General features: G+C 39.6%; 1 protein-coding gene across 1 annotated transcript in view; it reads right to left on the reverse strand.

Annotated features, from left to right (window-relative positions):
- Positions 1-22,991, reverse strand: part of LOC127579814 (E3 ubiquitin-protein ligase rnf213-alpha-like) — a 126,613-nt gene that overhangs the window by 34,737 nt on the left and 68,885 nt on the right. The window contains exons 37-53 of the mRNA XM_052032764.1: positions 22,563-22,699; positions 22,207-22,305; positions 21,019-21,137; positions 20,075-20,194; positions 19,276-19,340; positions 18,626-18,779; positions 17,761-17,896; positions 16,119-16,310; positions 15,357-15,490; positions 13,738-13,913; positions 10,934-11,149; positions 8,923-9,110; positions 7,745-7,865; positions 7,079-7,179; positions 6,251-6,430; positions 3,737-3,894; positions 1,678-1,777 (exon numbers count right to left, since the gene is read on the reverse strand). Of these exons, the coding sequence (XP_051888724.1) occupies positions 1,678-1,777; positions 3,737-3,894; positions 6,251-6,430; positions 7,079-7,179; positions 7,745-7,865; positions 8,923-9,110; positions 10,934-11,149; positions 13,738-13,913; positions 15,357-15,490; positions 16,119-16,310; positions 17,761-17,896; positions 18,626-18,779; positions 19,276-19,340; positions 20,075-20,194; positions 21,019-21,137; positions 22,207-22,305; positions 22,563-22,699 (2,396 nt within the window). The remainder of the gene's footprint in view (positions 1-1,677; positions 1,778-3,736; positions 3,895-6,250; positions 6,431-7,078; positions 7,180-7,744; positions 7,866-8,922; positions 9,111-10,933; positions 11,150-13,737; positions 13,914-15,356; positions 15,491-16,118; positions 16,311-17,760; positions 17,897-18,625; positions 18,780-19,275; positions 19,341-20,074; positions 20,195-21,018; positions 21,138-22,206; positions 22,306-22,562; positions 22,700-22,991) is intronic.

Raw genomic sequence — 22,991 nt, forward strand, 5'->3', positions numbered from 1 at the left:
TTCCCACCTGCCCACCCCACCTCCCTTATTTGGCTCCATGCTCCCCCTTCCTTTCCCATCAGATTCCATCATCTGCAGCCCTTCGTTGCCTGCTCCACCCCTTCCCCTCCCCTCTTTATACTGGCCATCTCCCCTCTATCTTTCAGTCCAGATGGAGGGTCTCAATCCAAAACGTTGACTGTCCATTTCCCTCCACTGATGCTGCCGGACCCACTGAGTTCCTCCAGCACATTGTTTGTTGGAACACAAAATACTTGCTGACTGGGGGCTAAAATTCTATTCCTCGTACATTTTAGAAAGGAAGGAAGCAATTAGGTTTCTAAACCACTTTTTATTTGTGCCATATGTTGCATTTAGATTCAAATTTTCTTATCCAATGTCCCTGTCTGGATGCGCTGCAGATTCTTTTCAGCCAAAAAATATTTTTTGAAACAAAGTAATTTTGAAAGAAATGGCAGATAATTTGTGCACCACAAGTTCTAGCAAGGAGCACATGATAACAACTACATAACATGTTAATTGATGGACAAATATTGGCCCCAGGAGAACAAACAAATTTTTGTAAATAATGCCCTTGTTCCTTGCTTTTAACTATGAGGTTAGCAAAGGCAAAGCTTTCACTTGCATGAAGTTGCCATTTTGGCATCTCTGGGAGCCCAGGTGTCACCCTCGAGTGTTAGGACTGTGAAGGTGGGGATGCAGCAGAGGCAAAAAAAAGAGGGAAGCATAATCTTCCTTCCCTGACTTCACATTAGCACAAGTGAACAAGGTTCTACTTACCTTTCCATCAGCGGCTTCCTGTGGTACCTTTAATGGTAGGATTGATTAGGAAACATTGACCAAAGCTGCGGTTTATTTTGGGGTGGGGGCGAGGGGTTTGAATTGGTGATTGTAAATTAAAGTCTTTTGTAACCATCAACACTTGTTTCAAGCAGGCAGCCAGGAGCATATATTTGATTGCTGGTAATTTGAGAACTGTTGCATTTCTGGGGAAGATGAGGTGCAGAGATTGCATCAGGAAACTGGCCTGTCCCAAAGACCACGAGAGGGCCTACATCAATTCAAGACGATAACTTCTGGTTTTTTTGGAAAAAGCTTTTGTTTAACTCCTGTGTGATATACAATGTTAGATAGTTCCCCACTCTGCATTAGTGGGAGTGAAGACTTGCTTGGAGTTTAGTATTTCACAATGGATGTTAGTGATATGTCTGCTCCTGCTCTGTAAACCTAACTGCCTCATTCACCTTCTGTAAGATTCACAAAACTACTCATTTAATTTAATTAAATGTCAAGTTATGTCATAGTTTTAGCCATTTTCCCACTTCTGTTCTTGCTCATCTCCTGTTTGCATCTCTTCCAGACAGCTCAGCTATGACTAATAAGCTTTCACCACCCTCTGTTAGCCTGCACCAACCACATTTGTGTTAGTCAATCTCTCTTGATCCCCAATCTATCAGATATTCCCTTTGTTCACTACACCTCTCCCCCTTTCTCTGCAATGTAAAACACATACAATTTCCACCTTTTCCCAGTTCTAATGAAAGGCCATCAATGTGAAACATTAACTTTGTTTCTTACTCCACCAATGCTGCTTAATCTGATGAGTATTTCCAGTATTTTTAACTTACCCAGCATCTGCAATTTTTTGTTTTTGTTTAGTTGTTTATTTTTCCTTACCTGTAATGCATTAACAGCTTCAGTAAAACAGAACGTATCACAGGATTAATGTCCACGCATTCAGAGAACGGGGTTAAAGTTCGAGTCAGGTAGCGGTCACCTAATATTAGAAAATAATCTTTAGTATAAAGTGCAGATCTCCTACATTTTAATCTTAAGGCTGACTTATGTAAAAACAGCAATAGCAAATCTAAATAAAGCAATTCAAATATGGTCCGCACCACGCAACTTAATAATTGACAATGAAAACTATAATGGAGCATAGAATTATATCATGTGCCGGTCTACAAATTATGCTAATTTTTCACAAGGTGATGCATAATATGAACCAAAGATCTGCTGCCTGGTATTTGGCAAATATGTGAAGGAGATAAGGAGGGTCATTGTAAAAGCTGAGATTGGAACCATTCTTATCCTCTCAAAGCATGCTTCTTTTTCATTCTTTGAAACCAGACGAGGCTGTCTAGGCTCTGCACAAAAATCCACATCTCACTCTGAGTTGCAGACAGTTGATGTGCATACTGAAAAGAAATCCCAGATTTGTACAGTGGATGTCACTCTTCCCTGTTTCAGCACCTCCACAAAGTTGAGCTGAGAATGATTTTACACGACTGTGCTAACAACGTCTAACTTAGAAGCAGGAAAGTTGACATGGGCATGTCCAAAGTGGACACCATAGCTAAGTTTCTCCATGATGGACTTGAAAATGAAACATTATGGCTGCTGTAACATTAGATCCGTTCCTCCTGAACAACCAAGTATGGATTATGATGGCCTCCTCCAAATTCCTGGGCCAGATTTTATAATAATTCCACCTCTATTGTCAGGCACTGGATATTATCCCATTATCTCAGTTAATAATTGTATCAGGTTCCCAATGTATGCTTCTAACTTTGTTTAGATTAGTTGAAGAGGAGCTGTCGGAAGTAATCATAAAAATGATCCACTGTCCCTCTGTATGGCTCATGCCAGAAATTCCCCTGGTAAAAGAGAAGACTTTCAGGAAACAAATTACCATCTGTTAATATTAATGTGTAATTTTGTGATTAGAAATTTAGACAATAGATCGAGATCTGGCTGGCTAAATGCTGATTGTGATCAGAATACTGACTGTGTCCACAACACTCATTAAGGCTCAGTTTCCTTTAGCATCTCATCTAATTTATAATAGAAAACGGCAGAGGTAATCTGACACAAAATAAACTGAAATCATGGATTTATTTTTGGTCACTTTAACAAATATTGATTGGCACTTCAACTTTTCTATTATCAATTTTTCAGATGCTGCAAAACTGATTCTACATTCATATTTTCAGGGATTACGAACAGGATCCACACCACTGCTCTGATCCATTGCCAAAAAGAGTTGAATTTATGAGAAAATGTGGTCAGCCTACGTGCACAGGTATCTCTAATTCCAAGCACGTCATCTTCAGGTCCATCATGGAGAAACCTGGCTATGGTGTCCTCGTTGGATATGCCCACGACAACTCTCCTGCTTCTAGGTTAGATGTTGTTAGCCCAGTCATGTAAAATTATCCTCAGCTCAACTTTGTGGAGGTGCTGAAACAGGGAATTACATCCACTGTACAAGTCTGAAATATCTTTTCAGGATGCACATCAACTGTCTGCAACTCAGAGTGAGATGTGGATTTTTGTGCAGGAGCAGGAGTGGCGACTGCACGATGGTCTCACCAGTCAGAACTGATGGGAGTCCTGAATGACTGGTATGCTTTATGTGGCTGGCAGCAAGGTGAACAAACACAGGGGCAAGAGACAGTAGGTGGACTAGGCAGCAGAAGTGGGGAGGAGTTGGGGGTCAAATTTGTTTTGTATACACATTTTAGGGAAGGGAGGAAGAGACTCCTTTTGTGGATGTTCCAAGTGTGACTAGTGCTGTTTGAGCTGCGTTATGCATGTAACTAATTCAATCACATTAGTGAGTGACCTCATGAGTTTCTGTACAGGCTACCGGTGCCACTAGGTGTTCACGATGAAACGCTTCAAGTACATTGTAGGCCTGGGGTCAATGTAAATTGTTAATATCAGCAACACGAACCTCCAGGTGACTTCCTGACTGCAATTAGTAACGAAAGCAGCAACATAATCACTTTGTCACATGGTGGAGAGTCTTCGCTGAAGCAAAATCTGGAAACAACCTCCATGAAAAACATATTGCACCTCTGACGGAAGTCATTATGCTTTTTTAAAGCTGACCTATAAAATTGAAAACAAAACCATATACTGTACTTTAGAGATGTAACTAATTATACAACATTTATCATAAAGCCCGAAAATCTTGCCATTCCCCCCGTCCCTACATAAATCTACATATTCATTGTTTAGAGGAAATTGGCACCTATACTTAACAACAATATTCTAAGTGCAGTCTGTTTCTATATTCTAAAGCAATAACCCATTGTAGACCTTCACTCTGCTGGACTATGTATATTAGCAGTCTATGAACTTCACAAATTGTTTCCCCAGATTATACAGATGTTGGAAATAGGCATCTGGAACAACATTTAAGTTACTGGACTTGTAATCCAAAGTGCTGGAGTAATGATCCAGAGATCAGACCTTAAATTGTACGACAGCAACTGGGTATTTATATTTAATGAATTAAACAAATACAAAGCCAGCACCAATAATAGGCTGGTAGGTTGATTTGCCACTGCAATTGCCCCCAGTGTGTAGATGTGGTAGAATCTGGGGGGGGGGGGGGGGGGGGGGGGGGGTGCTGATGGGACAGATTGGGGTAGGAGAAGTGTAAAACTGAGTGCTTGAGGGTCAGTGTGGAGCCAGTGGGCTGAAGGACCTGTTTCTGTGTTGTATTTCTCTATTATTCCATGACTAATGGTGACTGGGTACTGCTGGAACAACAGGTGCACACAGGTCTACAGCAGACACAATCTCATTGGCTCTCCACTCTGCTTTGGAGCACCTAGACCACTGCAAAACATATGTCAGGCTGTCGTTTATTGATTACAGTTCAACAGCATCATCCCCTCAGTACTAATCACCAATCTTCAAAACCTGGGCCTCTGTACCTTCCTCTGCAACTGGATCCTCGACTTCCTTATCAGGAAACCACAGTCGTCGTGCATCGGTAATAACTTCTCCTCCTCACTGACAATCACAACTGGCGCATCTCAGGGATATGTGCTTAGCTCACTGTTCTATTCTCTATACACTCATGACTGTGTGGTTAAGCACAGCTCAAATGCCATCTATAAGTTTGCCGATGACACCACTGTTGTTGGTAGAATCTCAGATGGCAACAAGGAGGTGTACAGGAATGAGATTAATCAGCTGGTTGAGTGGTGTCACAACAACAACCTTGCACTCAATGTCAGCAGGACCAAGGAACTGATTGTGGACTTCAGGAAGGGGAAGTTAGGAGAACACACATCAGTTCTCATTGAGGGGTCAGCTGTGGAAAGGGTGAGCAGCTTCAAGTTCCTGGGTGTCAACATCTCAGAGCATCTATCCTGGGCCCAATACATTGATGCAATCATGAAGAAGGTACGCCAGTGGCTCTACTTTCTTAAGAGTTTGAGAAGATTCAGTTTGTCACCAAAGACTCTTACAAATTTACAAATGTACATTGGAGAGCATTGACTGGTTGCATCACAGCCTGGTATGGAGGCTCCAAATGCAGAGGATTGAAAGAGTCTGCAGAGCGTTGTAGACTCATCCAGCTCCATCACAGGCACAACTCTCCCCACTATTGTGAACATCTTCAAGTCTTCTCCCCACTGGAGTAATACCATCAGGGAGGAGGTACAGGAGCCTGAAGATCCACTCTCAATGTTTCAGGAACAGTTTCTTCTCCTCTGCCAGCAGATTTCTGAACGGTCCATGAACACTCCCTCATTATTCCTTTTTGTTTTGTGTCATTTATTTTTGAACTTATAGTAATTTTATGTCTTTGCACTGTACTACTGCTGCAAAACAACAAATTTCACATCATTTGAGTCAGTGATAATAAATCTGATTCTGGATTGTTGTTAAATACAGATTAGGTTCATGGAAGTCCTTCAGGAAAGTGTGTTCCTTGTCCATCCTGGCCTCAGTGTAATCCCAAGGAGCAGGAGAAATAAAATGCAGCAGCTGTGAAAGATGGTGGTGAAGGCATTGGTGAATATTGAAAGGCTGGTCTGGAAGGTGGTGTAATTAGCAGAAGATAAATACAAATCTGAAACTGCCATTGAAAAAGAGAGGTATGAATGCTGAAATGCCGGTAATGAAGGCCGGAATGGCTGATTATCTGAAACTGTTAAACACAATGTTGAGTACAGAAGACTGTGATGTAGCCAGTCAGAAGCCGTGGGACTGTTCGCTTGTTGTGGGCTTTGTTCGAGGCTGAAGCCTAAGAGATCAGAAGGGGAGTGAGTTGGAGAGTTAAAATGGTATTCAACTAGGGTCATGTTTGTTGTCTAAACATAGGTGCTCTACTATATCTCTACACATCTCTTCTATATCTACAATATTTAATATTTTTTTTTAAAAAAGTAATTCAGCAAAGCAAAGGACAAAATTCTGCAGCTTGATTATGAAGAGTGAAACTTACTTCAGCTTCATGGAGACATGGATTTCCTCGGAATCTGGCACGTCTGCCCTGCACTTTGGGCAAAATGTTTGAACTTTAAGCGAGCGCTCCAGACATTCAATACAAAAGACGTGGCCACAGGGCAAGCAGGCTGGATCCTCCAGCACACCAAGACAGACTGGACATTCTTTGATGCCATACCTGAGTAGGAACAACGTTACGTAGGTCATTCTGGTATTCCATGGTTTTCTCATTTAACTAATATGCACTGTTCTGTGTTCTTTTGAAAAAAGGAGAGATCGACTCCAATCTGCAAAATTAGTTTCTTGGAGCTATTTCAATTTTGTAGTGATTCATTCAAGCAGAATTATAAAGAAAAGACATAAATTAAATTATACAGTTTTTACAAGAAAGAACACAACTAGAACAAAAAAAAACAAGTCCATATTGGTGCAAAGTGATCCAAGCAGATAAACAAAAAAATATGGCGCCAGCCAGTGGCGACACTTTGCTAGCAACTAACAGCAATATAGTTTCATAGTTGAAATCTGACCTTTTAAACCTGAAAACTGCAGTGGAAACAAGCGCAGAGGAAACAAGCGCAGTGATAATGTCCCTTTAATAATGTGTATGTGTAATGTCCTTTCAATAACGTATATGTGAGAGATAGGATCTGAGGAGAGTTGATGGGAATGTGAGGAGAATAAAATGGGATCTGTGTAGGGTTAGTGCAAATGGGCTCTTCATCGTTGGGAGGGCTCATGGGCTGAATGGCTTGTTTCCATGCTGCATGGCTCTGTGACTCTATGGGATTTTGCCAGTAAAATGGTGAATTTAAGCCAACTTTACCTGCAGTCCAACTGACTAGACATCTCATTACATGACTGCAGTACTTCAATCATTCCTTGAACTGTCTCATACTTTTTCAAATCGGAGGACGTCCTGAGGATCTGTGGAAAGCCATTGGATACATTGTTATTGTTCAACATACCAAGGTAACTCCATAAAAATGGAATAGTGCCAGAATCAAAAACACTGGAAACTTCTAAATGACATTATACAAATCCTCTCATTAAGTACTCCTGCACATTAAGAAAAATCAAACCCTGGAGTCGCTGTTGGTGATTTTAATAGCAGGACAATTAATTTAAAAGACTTTATCATTTCTGCTATTTTAATAGGCGCTCATCCAATTTGTTATTGCCCACCATTAAAACAACAGAGAGAGGAACAAGCAGGTGAATGTCACAGGATTGTTTAAAGCTTTTATTCTCTCATGTTAACAGTGTATTTGGTGGAGTTTTAAGCTTTGAAGATGCAGTATTTAAAAATCACACATTATTAATGGAAAGGTCAGAAGTACTTAGAAATTGCATATGCTGACTGTTCTTAACATGCAGCCAATTATTTTTAAAAGCCGAAAATTAGTTAAAACATAATGATTGCAATACATAGTTAACAGAAACACAGATATTTCCTTTCATTGCACAGTCTTTATAAATTGGTGATAGCTACCTTCTGAAGTAGTGGACAATGTCTTACAGCAACGTTCTGTAACCTGGGGTCAATGCCACCCGCAGTCAACACAACATGTTCGATAAACACGCACAACACAAGTGCACGGTCCCAGTTTGTTCTAAGAGATAACAAACCATTACATTATTACTCTTCACAGTGATTCTAAAATTGAAATTAGTCACAAAAAGTACCAGAAGCTTTTATCAGAACTAAAGTATCCACTGTTCAAACTACAACCCATCTTGTGCATCCTGACCAGAGTAAGGCAAAACTACTGCCCTGCCCTCTCCCTCTCCACAAGTCTGTACTGTTGTCTACTTGCTACCATGTGACGTAATAGAATGATTTATTATTCACATCAGTAAATTGGTAAAAGCTTTTTGACAAAGGGGTAGAAATGCAATATTTAGTCCTGGGTTAACTGTTTGTTAAGCACACAGTAGAAATTACTGCAATAAAAAAAAACCAAAATTGCAAAGACGGTAACTTGTTAAAGAGGTCAAATTGGACAAATTATATCTGTTGCTGTATTTGCTCACAGTCTGGACTGATGATACCCCAAAACAACCTAATCTACCTCATGGGGTAACATGATAGGATTCCATTGCCCAAAAAGCTATTAATGATGGGTTAAGTTTCTACTGCACTATCAGAAGAATCAACTGATAGTTGCAGAGACCATTAAGAATATTTTTGTCCAAGTTCATGGGCTGAATGGCTTGTTTCCATGTTACATGGCTCTATGACTCCATGGCATTTTGCCAGTACAATGGCATTTTGGCATTCAAAGTCCAAGTTTTGTCTAAAGGGAGTGAAAACATTGGTGTGGCTATGAAATGTGGAATACATTTTATATAATGCATTGATTTCTCCATTTATATTAGTGAAGGAAGAAAATATATTCACAGACCTGGAAGAGGGCAGGTCTGTTTGCAAATAAACCAACACATCTGGTAAGCAGGTACTGTATGAGGTAAACAAAATCTATGGCTTTTATTGGATGGATGAAGCCAAAAAAAAAAATTCAGGAAATATCTGGGAAGGGAGAGATGACCTTAATATTTCAAAGATCATCTCCCACGATGCAGGCTGACCTGCTCAGTATTTCCAGCATTTTGTTTTGTTTTATATTTTGAGCATGTATAACACTTTGCTTTTGGAAACATGTGGCTTGCCTTATCTGAGCAATGATTTGTTGGCATGTTGGTTTGCACGGTTTGAGGTAGTTTTTGTCAAAAACCAGTTCAACTGCTGACTGTACAGTTTCCATTATTTCTACAAGTTTTTTGCAGTCTTTGATTGTCTCAATATTCAGAGCTTGAGCCATTTCAGCACAAACGTAGGCAGCGAGTAGGTCAAGTGTCTGAAAAATAAAGGCAAACACACTTTTTCTGAGAAGGTCTTTTCTTTGATTAAGTAACATTAGCATTGATAAATGCTGGAATAGGAAGATTCCTTAATGATTTTATCAGGCTTTATAAGATGGCTGCATAATGATACTGCTCTTGGACATGACCCCAGTATTATTGGAACTATACAATGTGTCTGGTCAATAACAAAACAACAAATTACCCACACAGATGATGGTGGGTTATTGAACAGGCTGCCAGAGGTAGTAGTAGAGGCAGGTACAAGTACAATGTTTCAAAGACATTAAGACAGGTATATGGACAGGAAAGGTTCAGAGGGATACAAGCCAAATGCAGACAAATGGGACTAGCTCAGGAGGCACCTTGGTGGGCATGGATGAGTTGGGCTGAAGGGTCCGCTTCTGTGCTGTGCAACTCCATGACTTTAAGTGAGATGTCCACCTGGACCCTCACCTAATCTCAAATCTCAGGGCCCCAAGTCCTTTTTAAAAGTGGTGGGGCGGTGGGTGGTATGTCCCACCATTCCAAGTTGTGCCCTGAGCATTCACCCAATGTACGACCAGGAACTTCTGACATCCACCTTTCCTTATGGCCGAAGAACAATTCACATTTCTTCTATGGTTGGTCATCCTGAGGAAAATTCTGAGGCTATCATCCTGGTAAACAAGAAAGCCAGCAGTGTTCGTAACTTTGTAGATCAAAGGAAGTCAAAGAGCTGTACAGCTCGGAAACAGACCCTTTGGCCCACCACATCAATGCCAACCATCACATCTGTCTATACTTACCCCATTTGCCCGCATTAATTCCATATCCCTCCATGCTTTGCTCGTTCAAAGTTAAAGTCAAGTTGAGGTTATTGTCACGTGCACAAGTACATGTATGCACAAGTGCAATGAAGAACTTACTTGCAGCAGCATCACAGGCACACAGCATCATATAAGCAGCATAACAGCAGTCACAAGAAAAACATAAATATAAATTACACCCGATTTTGACAAGGAAGAACAAAATTAGAACAAAAACTCCATGAAGTCAAAGTGATCAAAGTAGTCATGGTGCTGTAGTGATTAGGATTGTGCTGGTTGGTTCAAGAACAGAATGGCTGAAGGGAAGTATCTGTTCTTGAACCCGGTGGTGTGGGACTTCAGGCTTCTGTACCTCCTCCCCAATGGTAGCTGCGAGGAGATGGCATGGCCCAGATGGTGGGGAACTTTGATGATGGATGTTGCCTATCAAGTCCCTGTCCAGATTCCTCTTAAATACTGTTACTGTTCCTGCCTCCCCCACCTCCTCTGGCAGCTCATTCTAGATACCAACTACTCTTCGTGTGAAAAATTTACCCCTCGGATCCCCCTTTAAACCTCCTCCCTCTCATGAAGGACATTTGCTGTGTTCACCATTTCTGGCCCTAAATTTCTTACACCAGATTTGTTTAATTATGTAAATTTAAATTCCCCAAGTGGTGCGAATTAAGTTCATATTTTCACATCAAAAGGCCAAGCCTTTCATGATATTCCAGTGGTTTATCACCATGCTATTTTTTCCCCCACTACACAGCCGGTAACACTATGAGTAAGTTTAAAATGTCCATGTTAAACGTAATAGCAAGACAGTCTTAAATTGAATAACAGAAATACATACTTTCAAAGGGATGCAAATGCTATATGGCCAACAAATTAAAGGAGGATTCTTTTTCGTAAAACAATAAATAAATACATTTAATACTGCTGTCAAATCACACTTTAAAGAACCTTATGTTTAACTGTCAATTTTTCAGAAGATTTAAATATTTTACAATTCTTTTCACAAGACTCACCATTTCCCGAGGGTGAGGATCTAATGTTCCAGGTTTGCAATGATTAAAATATTCCAGGACTTTTGGACAGAGTGCAAACGTTTTGGATAAATTTTGCAGTCGTTTCTTGAAAACATTGTATGCAATATGTATCCAGGCAGGTGAATGCTCTGCAAGGCTCTGCTCACAATCATTGTGAAGTTCACTGAGGCAGGAATTAAATGCCATCTTGAAAATCTTTAATTTAAAACAAAAGGAATCAACATTCACTGGAGGTGGAGAACTCTCAAACAAAATAAAGCAAAAGGGTTCGTCCCTGAATTTCCTTGCATTTTTGAGTGGCCAAAACTCTGCCAGAAGGGTGATGGAAACCTACCACATGATGACAAAACTAGGGTGAAGGAGCATTAAAGTTACAGAAAATTCAGGCCTTCTGAAGAACAACGTTTGGAATTTCCTAAGTGATGTGCGTGTGAACACAGCTCCACAGGAGGCCTATTAATGATGCGTATGATCGATCTTGCTTTTGGAACTCACCAAGTTAAGCTGAGGTGGGGATGTCAGCAACTTTATCAGTACTGATTGCTGTTTCAGCATAGTTAAATGCCCCTGTACCAAAAATGTAGTAACTGTTGCAAACTGGCCAGTTCTCATGGAAGGGCATTGACCTATAACATTAACTCAGTTCTTCTCTCTCTGCAGATGTTGTCTGACCCTCTGGGCTTTCCAAGAACTCTCACTTATAATCAGATTTTCATCACTTGCTGTGTTCTGGATGACATCATTTGGGCAATGTTTTTTTTCTCTCCTCAGTGCTCATTTATCTCTCTCTCCAGTTATACCTTCTTTCGACAAATTAGCTGCCATTAACAAACTTTTACCATCTTCTCTCAGACACCATTGTTCTGCATTCATCCAGCTCTCTTGGGTTCTCCACCCCATCAAAGACATTCCCTTTTCTCTCTTCACCCTTCTCCGTAATTTAAAACTTGTCCATTTTCTGACCTTTCCTATGATGATAGGCCATTGAACCGAAACATTAATTCTGCTTCTCTCCACAGATGCTGCCTGACCCATTAAGTAATTCCACAACTTTTTTTATTCTGTTCATATTTTAAGAACAGTCATATTTTGCTTCCCTGACATTATCACACAGCCACTCCTCTCCCGTCTATTTTTGCAGTCCAGATGAAGGATCGCGACCTGATACGTCAACTGTCCATTGCCCTCCACAGGTGATGCCTGACCCGCTGAGTTCCTCCAGCATTTTGTTTCTGTCCCCCCCCCCCGCCCCCCCCAATCCTGGTTATGCCCATCTTTGTGTAAAACAAGGCTGGCGATCGTAATGTTTCTCACATTTCATCTGCATCACCTTCACTTCCAATATTGCAACTGTCTTCATCTGAAAACACTTCAACGTCTATGAAATTTATCACTGAGCATTTCCCTTTCTTGTACACTGTTTTCAGTTTGTAGGCTGTATAGATACTGTCTGTCTTCAGGCTCATTACCTTCAGAAACTATGTCATTTTACAGATGACACAATCCCTCATTCCAACATCTGAAATGAATGGTATTGCTGCTGTGCAGATTATTTCTGCACTGACTGCAAGCTACCTATGGTGTTACTACTGCAGCACCTTAAACTGACACCATATAGATTCCCAGTCAGTTCAACTATGGTATTTTCTGTCCATTATCAGGCAGTATTACTATTCCCAAACTTCGGAGGAGTCCAAAATGTGTTCAATACAAGGCCTGAATACTCAATTTTTGTTTTCTCTTCAGCTCAGATGAGGACATTTTCTCATTATTTTTCTAAAAAAAGGGTTTAGCAAAATAAAGTAATTTTGGTTGTGAAAAAAATCCATCAGGGATCACACCAGCTTTTTATTACCAGGATTAAGCTGAGTGACAATGTCAGGAAAGCAGAATATGAATGTTTTTAAAGTAAGAACAGAAAATGCTGCCGATACTCAGCAGGTCAGGCAGCATCTGTGGAGAGAGAAACAGAGTTAATGGTTCAGGTCAATGCCCTCTCAACAGAACTAGGAAAGGTCAGACAATGGACATATTTCAAGAGAGTGGGGAAGTCTTGATAAAGTGAAATTAAATAAAAAGGTCATATATGTATTAATATTTATTGTTGGGTACCAGTTTCTACTTATTTTCCCTTCCAGAGCAAAGGTCATAGTTTCAGAATATGGGCTTACATATTACATATGGGCTAAGACAAAAATATGGTGGAATTTTTCTCTGGGGTCATGAACCCTTGGAACTCTCTACCTCAGAGAGTGACAGAGGCCAGATTATAATCAAATTTGAAGGGGAATGGGGCAGGAGAGTGGAATTGAATCCAAAATGTGATCAGTGATAATGTCATTGAATGGTGGTGCAGGGGTGAGGGGCTGTATGGCCTACTGTTGCTTTTATTACTGATATTTTTGTTTCTGTGGGTCACCACCTTCACACTACTGATCAAGAAATTCTTTAAGCAAGTACATCTGGTCCTTGGTCTACTTGTACATTTGTGGCATTCTTGAAGCAACATCAATGATAATGTAAATTCTGCACAGTTGTTGCTTAATGCCAGCAAGGTGTTTTAATCAGAGAAAGCAAGTTTTTGGCAGAGTTATTTTGGGGTTTAATTAGTTAAACATTTTCAAGCACTTCTTATATTTCAGTGGCAAGGGATATTAGGGGCATAAGGAAATGGGCCTACTGGAAATCCAATGTACAGTTACCTGCTCAGTTAAATTATTCATTAGTTAAAGATTTATACAAAGAAATCTTGTAGAATTATTTTTCAAACATGTCAGATTTACCTGAACTTCAGCAAATGAGGAGAGATCAATAGTCATCAGAATAAAATCAATCAGATACCGCTGACTAAGGTCTCGTTTTCCTTCTTCACTTTGACTTGCCAAGTACTCCCCAAGTTTACTTTTGTTAAAACTCTCAACAAATTTCAGCATTTTTGCCTTGTCTCTGTCAGCTGCACCTAAATAAGATGAATATTTTATAATATTTTACTTTGATCATCAGATAATCAGTCAAGCCAAAACTTTTGTCATGGATGCAGGTTGGCATACAACATACAACAACATCATCTTGTATTTAAATAGTGGCTTCAATATAGTCAAACGTCCCACGTACAGGAAAATCTTTGTATAAAATCTCAATGAGTAACAGAGGAACTATTAGGACAAGTGACCAAAAGCTTTGTTAAAGAGGGGCAACTTAAAAGCACAACAGGAGGAAGAATCCTGCAGAGACCTAGGGAGGGAATTTCAGGGCTTGGAGCCTACACAGCTTAAAGCACAACCACCAATGACTGAGCATTTAAAACTGAGGTAATGCAAGAAAGGATGCAGAAATCCTTGAGGACTACAGGGCTGGAGATTACAGCAATGGAGGTGATGAGATCAAAGAGGTTTTTGATGGCAAGGTTGAGAATTGTAAAACTTAAGTGTTGACCAGCTGGCTGTCAATGTAGGTCAGTGAGAAGTGACAGAAGATCAGAACGCCATGTGTTTTAGGACACCGACTGAAGAGTTCTGGATGAGCTCAGTTCATGGACAGTAGAAAACAATGCCAGTTAGGAGCCTAGGGCTACTGAGGAGACAGATGAGGGTTGATGAGACACAATTTCGGCAAACCGCTCAAACACATTCTGAAAACATTGGGCAAATTGCATAACAATTATTTTTATTCAACCTTTGTAGAATCAACTAGGAGAATCAACCGACTAAACGCAGGGCTGGAGTGAATGGGTAGGTTGCCTCAAAGAAAAGTCGGACAGTTAGACTTGTGTCTGGTGGAGTTTGGAAGTGTGAAAGGCCACTTGATTGAAGCACATACAGTCCTGAGGGGCCTTGACCGGGTGCACGTGGAGAGGACGTTTCCTCTTGTGGGAGGATCCAGTCCTTTGGAATTCTCTTCCTCAAAGTGTGGTGGAAGCAGAGTCTTTGAATATTGGGCAAGGGGGTGAAAGGTTAATGTGGGACAATGGTAAAGCAGATTTGAAATTACAATCAGATCAGCTGTGATCTTATTTAATGGCAGACCAAGCTGTTGGGGCCAAATAGCTAAGTATGTCCATATATACTTTGTAGTCAAATACCCCACCAAATCATGAAAACCAAATGTGACAGTGTTAAATAGTTATAATTTATACAAAAAGATTAAATTGATACGCAAAGGATCCCTGAACAACACGTATAAAACTTCAGGAAGCAATGTTAGCCAGAACAACACTCCCTCAATTCTGAGCACTTAGTCTTCCATCACCACAGAGATCATTTCCCTCCCATCGGTCAAGTATTTCACTTCTTAATCAACAATCAAGTTTGATCACTTAGTATTTCTGAAAGGCACTGTGGTTTAATACCACGTATAAGAAGTGGAAATTAATCTACCCGGAGTCTGAAATGCACAATTGTACCTTCCAAGTAATGAAATTCAGTCCAGAATTGGTCAATGTATTCCTTAATCAGCCAGCTAAAAGGAGCAGCACAGGGAATATCCAAACTTCCTTTGCTCACATTGTGATCAACTGTTATCTCCCCCGTATTTGGTCTGATGAAAACAAAGATTCCAATGTGTGTTACTACATTGTAGTAATAGGAGGAAAGAACATGGGGGTGTTTTCATGTAGTTTTCTTCATTATATCTTCATGCACTGTTCTTTTAAGTTTTCCACAGGTATATAAACACACAGCAACAGCACAAACAGAGCGAGCAGTGATATTTCCCCCCCAAATGTTGACTTTCATCTTAAGCACGCTCAGCTATGAGTTTGCCTTCAGCCTGAAGACAATAGCATTTGAAGTAAACAATCAAAAATGAAGCAATCTGTTGCGATCAGCAGCAAACAATCGAGCTACAAAATGTTTAAACTGTTAAATTGCTGAACGTACAGTGAAGATATTGATTATAAATATACATTTTCAGATTATATTCATACTTGTTATATACAATAATAAAATTTCATTTACATCCATGAATTATGATACAGCTTTACTTTTGCTACAAGTTTCAATGATGTAGTTTAAATTAATATGGGAAACTGAAAAAATCCTGAGAGACTATTTCACAGTTTCATACAAAAACATCAATGTAGTTTTATGAATCATGATTTCAGTCACACCAGAAATTTTCTTTTTGATATCAAAAATTGCTCATGGCCCAACTAAGACAAACTTACCCTGAACTTCCCGGTTGGTGAGAAACTCTTAGTATTTGTGTATCGCTGAAGATATTCAGCCAGAGACATTTAAGCTCTTTGTCCACATTAGGGTCCACCAAAAGATTCAGGTTATAGTCCCTGTCCAGGATGGAAATCAACTGCGCCAGATTTGGAGAAACTGTGTTCTGAATGCACTTCCATAACGTATGTCTACATCAAAGGTACAAAGACAATAAATGCACACATACATTTAACATGAAAACTGGTGCTTGGTTTTACTTGAAATCAACTCCTTCTGCATTTCCAACCAAACAGTTCCAGAGTTCACAATGTGCTAATTCAATGTGATGGATGGAGCTTGCTTTGTACAAGGTCTAGCCTTCTTTTACCAAAACCTGAGCAGCCCAGCTGGGCTGGGTCCCTCAAGGAATGACTGGGAGTTTCTCAGATAGAAACTGCACAGCCCTGGGCAAGGAGTGATCACCTTCCCACTGTCCCAAACTCTCGGGTCTGGAAAATCAAATTTCTCCCCACACCCCTCTTGCTTCCATCAAGATAGCTGATAAAATTATGTGACAGTGTGGCAGATTCTAAGGTGATTGGAGGAAGGTATAAGGGGGATGTCAGGGGTAAGATTTTTTTTTTTTTTTTTTTTTTTTTTACACAGAGAGTGGTGGGTGCGTGGAACGCACTGCCTGCAGAGGTTGTGGGGGCAGATACATTAGGGACATGTAAGAGACTCTTAAATAGTCACATAAATGATAGAAAAACAGGGGGCTATGTGGGAGGAAAGGGTTAGATAGATTTCAGAGCAGGATAAAATGTCGGCACGATATTGTGGGGTGAAGGGCCTGTACTGTGCTGTAGTGTTCTATGTTCTAAACTAACTCCAGAGATTAGGTGTCTCCCTTGGTTACAAAAATTCAATACAAAAATAAAAACCATAGATCATTCCAAACTAACACCAGTTGGCAAATGTTCACCACTTAACTGTTGAAAATAGTTCCCTGGTTACATAAAAGTTCCATTCCTGGGAACTGTCCATAAGCCAGTTTCTCCATAAGTCAGAAACATCCGTTTTCTATCATAGCCCCTATCATATTGCTTTATATACACTTGCTAATGGATTATATACTGTATCCAGTCAGTAATGAATGCCATGAAACATTTTATTATTATTAAGCTTGAGAAATGCTTTTAAAATGTTAGGGAGAAATTGCGAAAAGTTGATTTCTATGAGTCAGGTCATTCGTAACACGTGGAGCTCCTATATTGAATTTCAAAAGAAACATCATCAATCACACTGCCAACTGCTACATTATGCACTCTGAAAGCGAAGGATGCATTGCAACTTGAGGGCAACCACTCCTCCTTTACAGAGTTTCACAGTGGCGAGATGATGAGGAAATGTTCTGGAGCTGGGATGGTACACATGCAGTTATCGTACATTAAAACACCAGCAGCTCATCACTCAATGGGAAATATGGAGGAGGTGATATGAAGTGACAGACCGCACCTGAAAGCACAAGGGTAAACAAGGAGCCTCAGTGAATGCATAAGATCATAAATCAGTTGAGAAAGATCTCAGCACATAACATCTAATAAATGAAATTCAGAGTAACAGACCCCCCTGTGTATGAATCTAGCAAAGTTCAGTTACCTGAAAGTACCACCTTCCTGCAGAGCCCTGATCTTCAAGGCTTCATTACACATCCATTCCTTTGGATTAAGTGACACCTCTTCCCGTTCTTGCAGCTGCAACATGAGTCTTTCTGTAGCCATTCTTAAAAATCCTGCTATAAGAGAAACAGTGATGACTACCACTACTGTGCATTAATGTAACGTACTGTTACTGACATCAATTAACAACTCTTCAGTTATACAATGCAGAGATGGAATGGCCTGAATCTGATCAATCCCAGTTTGTTTCATTGTAAAAAGGATCAGTAAACAATCATATCGATAACTCTATGGGGCATAAAACAATGCTGTGTTGTCAAAACATTTCAGCTTGATAAATTGTGTCAGAGCTGTCACTGTTTAACATTGCATTACAATTGCTTTCCAGCTTTATTCAGCCACCAAATTGGGACTACAGCATAAAGTTTTCCTTGATCTCTATGCCGTGTTGAAAAAAAGAGCTTCCAGATTTCAAGAGATTCCCACGGTAATAGTTTACACAGCAACAGGCCAATTAAGTATAACCACCAATCTTCTAATTTATTGATAAAGTGGAGTCCTTCATCACTCACTGTTCTTCATACGTGGTCACAGCCTTAAGCAATTAAGAATGTGACTTACAATTCTTGCCTTAAAAAGGTACTCCTCAACATCTGTTAAGGAGAGCTTCAAACTAAGGCTGCAATCTTATTCTAGGTTAATACAACCTGAGTACATTACAGAGACTCAGGAATCAGAGGGTCTCAATGCTCCATTAACAATACAGGAGATCAAAATTGCAGACAGACCCCATTGCTTTAATCCATTAGAGCAATTTATAACAGTTCCCAGGCAATGATGCTTACCCTCAAATTCATTTTCTTCTCGCAAGAGATCCAAAAGGATCTGGACACGCTCAGTGTTTCGACTGCATTCCTTTTTCCCATCACGTAATGTGCTTACTGCACTCTGAATGCAGCTTTGCAACAGCAATGTTGTATTGAGAACGTTTGACCTTCCCTGCTTACGAACAATTACAAAATTAAATCTCAGAAAAATAATTCCCATTTCTGTAGTGTCTTTCATCAGCTCAGAATAACGTGGTTTACATCACAATATGTTGCTTGTTACTGGGGGGGGAAGTATAGCGAAGTTTTTTCTTTAGAACAGTAGTTATGTTTGCAATGTGGATAACACAGCAGTCAACTTCAACAATGCAAGATCTCACAAACTGCAATGAGATTATCACTGTTATAGTAAGTATTGCCTATTAGGAAATTTCACTCTGCTCTTCTGCGAAAAAGACTCAACGGATCTTTTTGCATCTCCAGAAATGGAATGATTTCAGAAAAAAATATCAGTTGCTCATTATATCATTTTCACCTGTGTGATCTAGATATGAATATGAATCGATACTCAGTGATTGCAAATACTTCCATTGAAAAATTGAAATCAGAGATGAAAAAAAATCACTTGTGGAACAAACATAAAAGAGTTTTAAGAAAATCATTTCTACCATATTCATTTTGATTTGTTGTTCATCTTCTGTGTCTTCTGGAACAGTGTTCTGATTGTCATTTTCTAAAGTGAAAATAGTTATTTGTCAATGTACAAGAGCATGTAAATATCAAATTTGTAGCATCCCACAGCAATAATCTTTGATTGATACAAGCCATTTTTGATCATAGTATCTGCTGGATGAAGAATTGGTGCCTGCAACAGTTTTACCTGTACTATCTGAAAAATTACAACAGTAAACTAATGGATTAACCTGAACTCTTTTACTTCTGGTTCCTGCCCCCAGAGGTCACTATTACACTTCTATCCATTCCACCAGGACACGTTGGAGTGAACTTAAATATTGCAGCACTGAATTACAATATATAGCATGATTGTGAGTGAAATGTTCCAAGCAGATGGGTCAATTTCTTGCAAGGCAAAACAAAAGACATTTACAGGTCTGAGATTTTTGTTTCTATAAATTAGCTTCTTAATTCTTCCTATGTCCCACCCTGAAACTCAGCTCCCTTTACGATCTATACTTTAACATCTGTTTGATATGATAACATGCACTGAAGAGTGAGTCAGAGTGCAGGTGAATGGTGGCTCCTCTGTATCCAAATTAATTCTTAAAAGACATATACATTCAATAATTCTATTTATTTCTTAAAGCACTATAGAAAATAGGAATAACCTACTAGAGATTCAAAATGCTAGCTCTTTGCTTCATACTCCTCAGTACTTTATCAAGGCTGGAAGGAGCAGTGTAGTCACTCTATTCATAGTGATGTAACAGGTGAGGACAGATAAATTACCTTGTTTACCCAGAGACCTGGCAAACAATTCACTGATAGTTACGTTGTAGAATGCCGATATATCTGAGCCCATCTCTTCTGATTCAGTGACATCATCAATGTGGACGGACAGCCACTGACCTGCACAGCAACCAGGATAGAATTAGTATTAAGTGTGTTGTAATAAAAGTAAACATCTTCTCTTAGCAGATGCTCACTGCCCTGATGTGTGTTCCTTGCTGTTCCTGGTTTCATTAAAGAGAAGAGGTTTTACTGCAAAGTTACCCTCTCCTTGAGGTTGCTTTTCATTTGCTCCACTACACAACTTGCAATTACTTCTGCCTGTTCCTCCACATATACTGCATGGACCCAAATACTCTGTTTTTTTTTGGCTATTGTGCAAGTATTCAGTATCATTCTTATCCTGGAAAAGTAGAAAATGACAATGCTTATACTGCAAGTTATTGGGTTTGAATGACTGGAAAGGTGGCAGAAATAGATTCAATAATAACTTTCAAAAGTAAATTCGTTAAATCCTTGAAAAAGAAAAAAAACTTGCAAGACGTTGAAGAATGAGCAGGGGATTGGGATGTATTTGATTGCCCTTTCCGAGTGCTGGTGCGCGCGCGCACACACACACACACACACACACACACACACACACACACGCGCGATGAGTTGTGTGGCATCCTTCTGAGTTGTATGATTCCAGGTTCTATGCAGAAAATACAACACAAGAGCTTTTCTAGTTCACACCATAAATCAGTAAATGAAAATCTAAAAAAAAGCTGAGGCGCTGGAAATCTAAAAGAAAATCAGAAAATGTTTCAATACCTGAATCATTATCCCTGTTTCTCTTTCAACACCTGCTGCCTGAGTGTTTCCAGCATTTTCTGCTTTTATTACACCATACATCATTTCTGCCCACAGGCATATTGAGTTTTTTGTTGTTGAGTTCAACGTACCTCCTTGAAATCCAATGTAATTTGATCCACCAGCAAGCCGAGAGAGCTTGGTGATAAAATATACATAACAATTGGACATTGTGACGTTCATCAGATTCATTTCATTCATTGTGCAGTATCTGGAAAGAAGAATGCAAGATCACAACTCCGAACTTCAGAAACAAAATCACATCAGGCAGCAACCAGCAGTGAAGTACACTTAATTTACATTACCTGCTAATTGAATTTTTTGTTGCTGTTTCTAGTGCATGCTGATAAAAGCAGATGTCTCGAGCTAGTGATTTTCTGTCCATTAAATTTTAATCATTGGAAAAAAAATTATCAGAGATTATGACACGCTCTCAGGTATGCACCAAGAGAAGGAATCTGCAATTTTTTTTTACAGCTAAATTTTCAAGCTACTTTGTCAATTTTGTTGCCTGATTTAAATTAGTGGACAATTCAAAGTGAAAAATAACATGGCATCAAATTTTCACAGCAGATTACCTTCAGCACATTAAAAACAACAAACCAAAAACAACTGGAGAAAATTTGCCTCAGAAATTATCCTCAAGAAAAGATCACCTTACTGCAGTGGTCTCCTAATACCTGATAGTTTCTGATTGGAGCTTTCAACACAATGTTGCTAAAAACCTATAATGAAGGTGGTCAACTTAATGTTACTCTGTCTAAAATTCCAACATTTCTAAACCCCCCATTCTTTCATTGCTCAAATCAATCAACTTAAAACTCCAATACTCTGGGCACCTGATTGTTCAGATAGTGCGACCAATAGTGAGACTAATAGACTCACTCATTAGTCTAGAATGGGAGCCCATTTGTGACTCCAAATCTGAATTGGACTAGCAAGGCTAGGCTTGCCATTACCTTCTCAAGGGCAGTAAGAGAAGAGCAATAAATGCCGACCATTCCTACAATGCCCATATCCTGATAAAATGAATAACAACGAAACAAGAACAAAAATAACTGCACAAAGGTGGTGAATTCCACATCCCAGCCACTGCCTTGGGAAAGAGGCTTCTCCTGAATTCCTGATGAGACTTATTGACAATTGTCTTACATTAAATGCTCCTGACAGCTACCAGCTCCTTGTTAGCAGGTTTCAGTGGATCCATTTGAACCAGGAATCCTCGTGATCAGTGTAAACACCTTGGTAAATCTGCTTGATGGAGAAAACACTGCACTTACTTGGCAGAAGCAATCAGCTCAGCGCTCTGAGAGGACTCTTCAGTATCCATCTGTATCAGTAGTACACGAGCTTGTGTGTTCAAACCTTGAAATGCTTCTCTGCAAATATTAAGAAACACATTGTCACACACATTTTCATTTAAAACTGAAATGAAAATACTGATTATGGATTGATGCTGAATAAACTGATGTGGATTTGGAAAAAAATGAAGATATTCTTCATATTCTGAAATATACACAAGGTCAATTTTCATCCCTGTCTTGCTGAGTACCGTAGTGATGAAACTATTTTCTGAAATTTAATTACATCTTTGCTACCATTACAATCAAGGATTTGCAACTTTAGGAGAACGGACCTTATTTTTTTGCAGAAGGAATATTCTGTGTCAAACTGGTGCAGGAACAGAAGAACAAATTCTCCCACAATGTTGCCAAGCTCTTTATCCAGTAGGTTGATGTCTGATTTGGTCAGCAGCCTTGAAAATGTTGTTACCTGAAACAGCAAGTACATCAGTGAGAACACTGGCCAAGAAATAGGCAGCAAAATCTCACCCTGACAATAACCAGGCTCTGTCTTAGATCGAGTTTCAGTCCATCTGCTTTACCTGTTCTATGGCTGATTCATCTGAGAACTGAATTTGGTCCAAACCGGGGAAAAAAGTGAGGACGGTGCCCAGAAATGAATTGATAAACAAAAGATGCCAGTATAATTTCTAAATTCAAGCATAAGAGCAGGACATCAGGCTGAAATAGGAAACTGGCACTGACTGACACAAGGCTGTTAT

The sequence above is a fragment of the Pristis pectinata genome, chromosome 18, assembly GCF_009764475.1.
Source record: "Pristis pectinata isolate sPriPec2 chromosome 18, sPriPec2.1.pri, whole genome shotgun sequence".
NCBI classification, from domain to species: Eukaryota; Metazoa; Chordata; class Chondrichthyes; order Rhinopristiformes; family Pristidae; genus Pristis; species Pristis pectinata.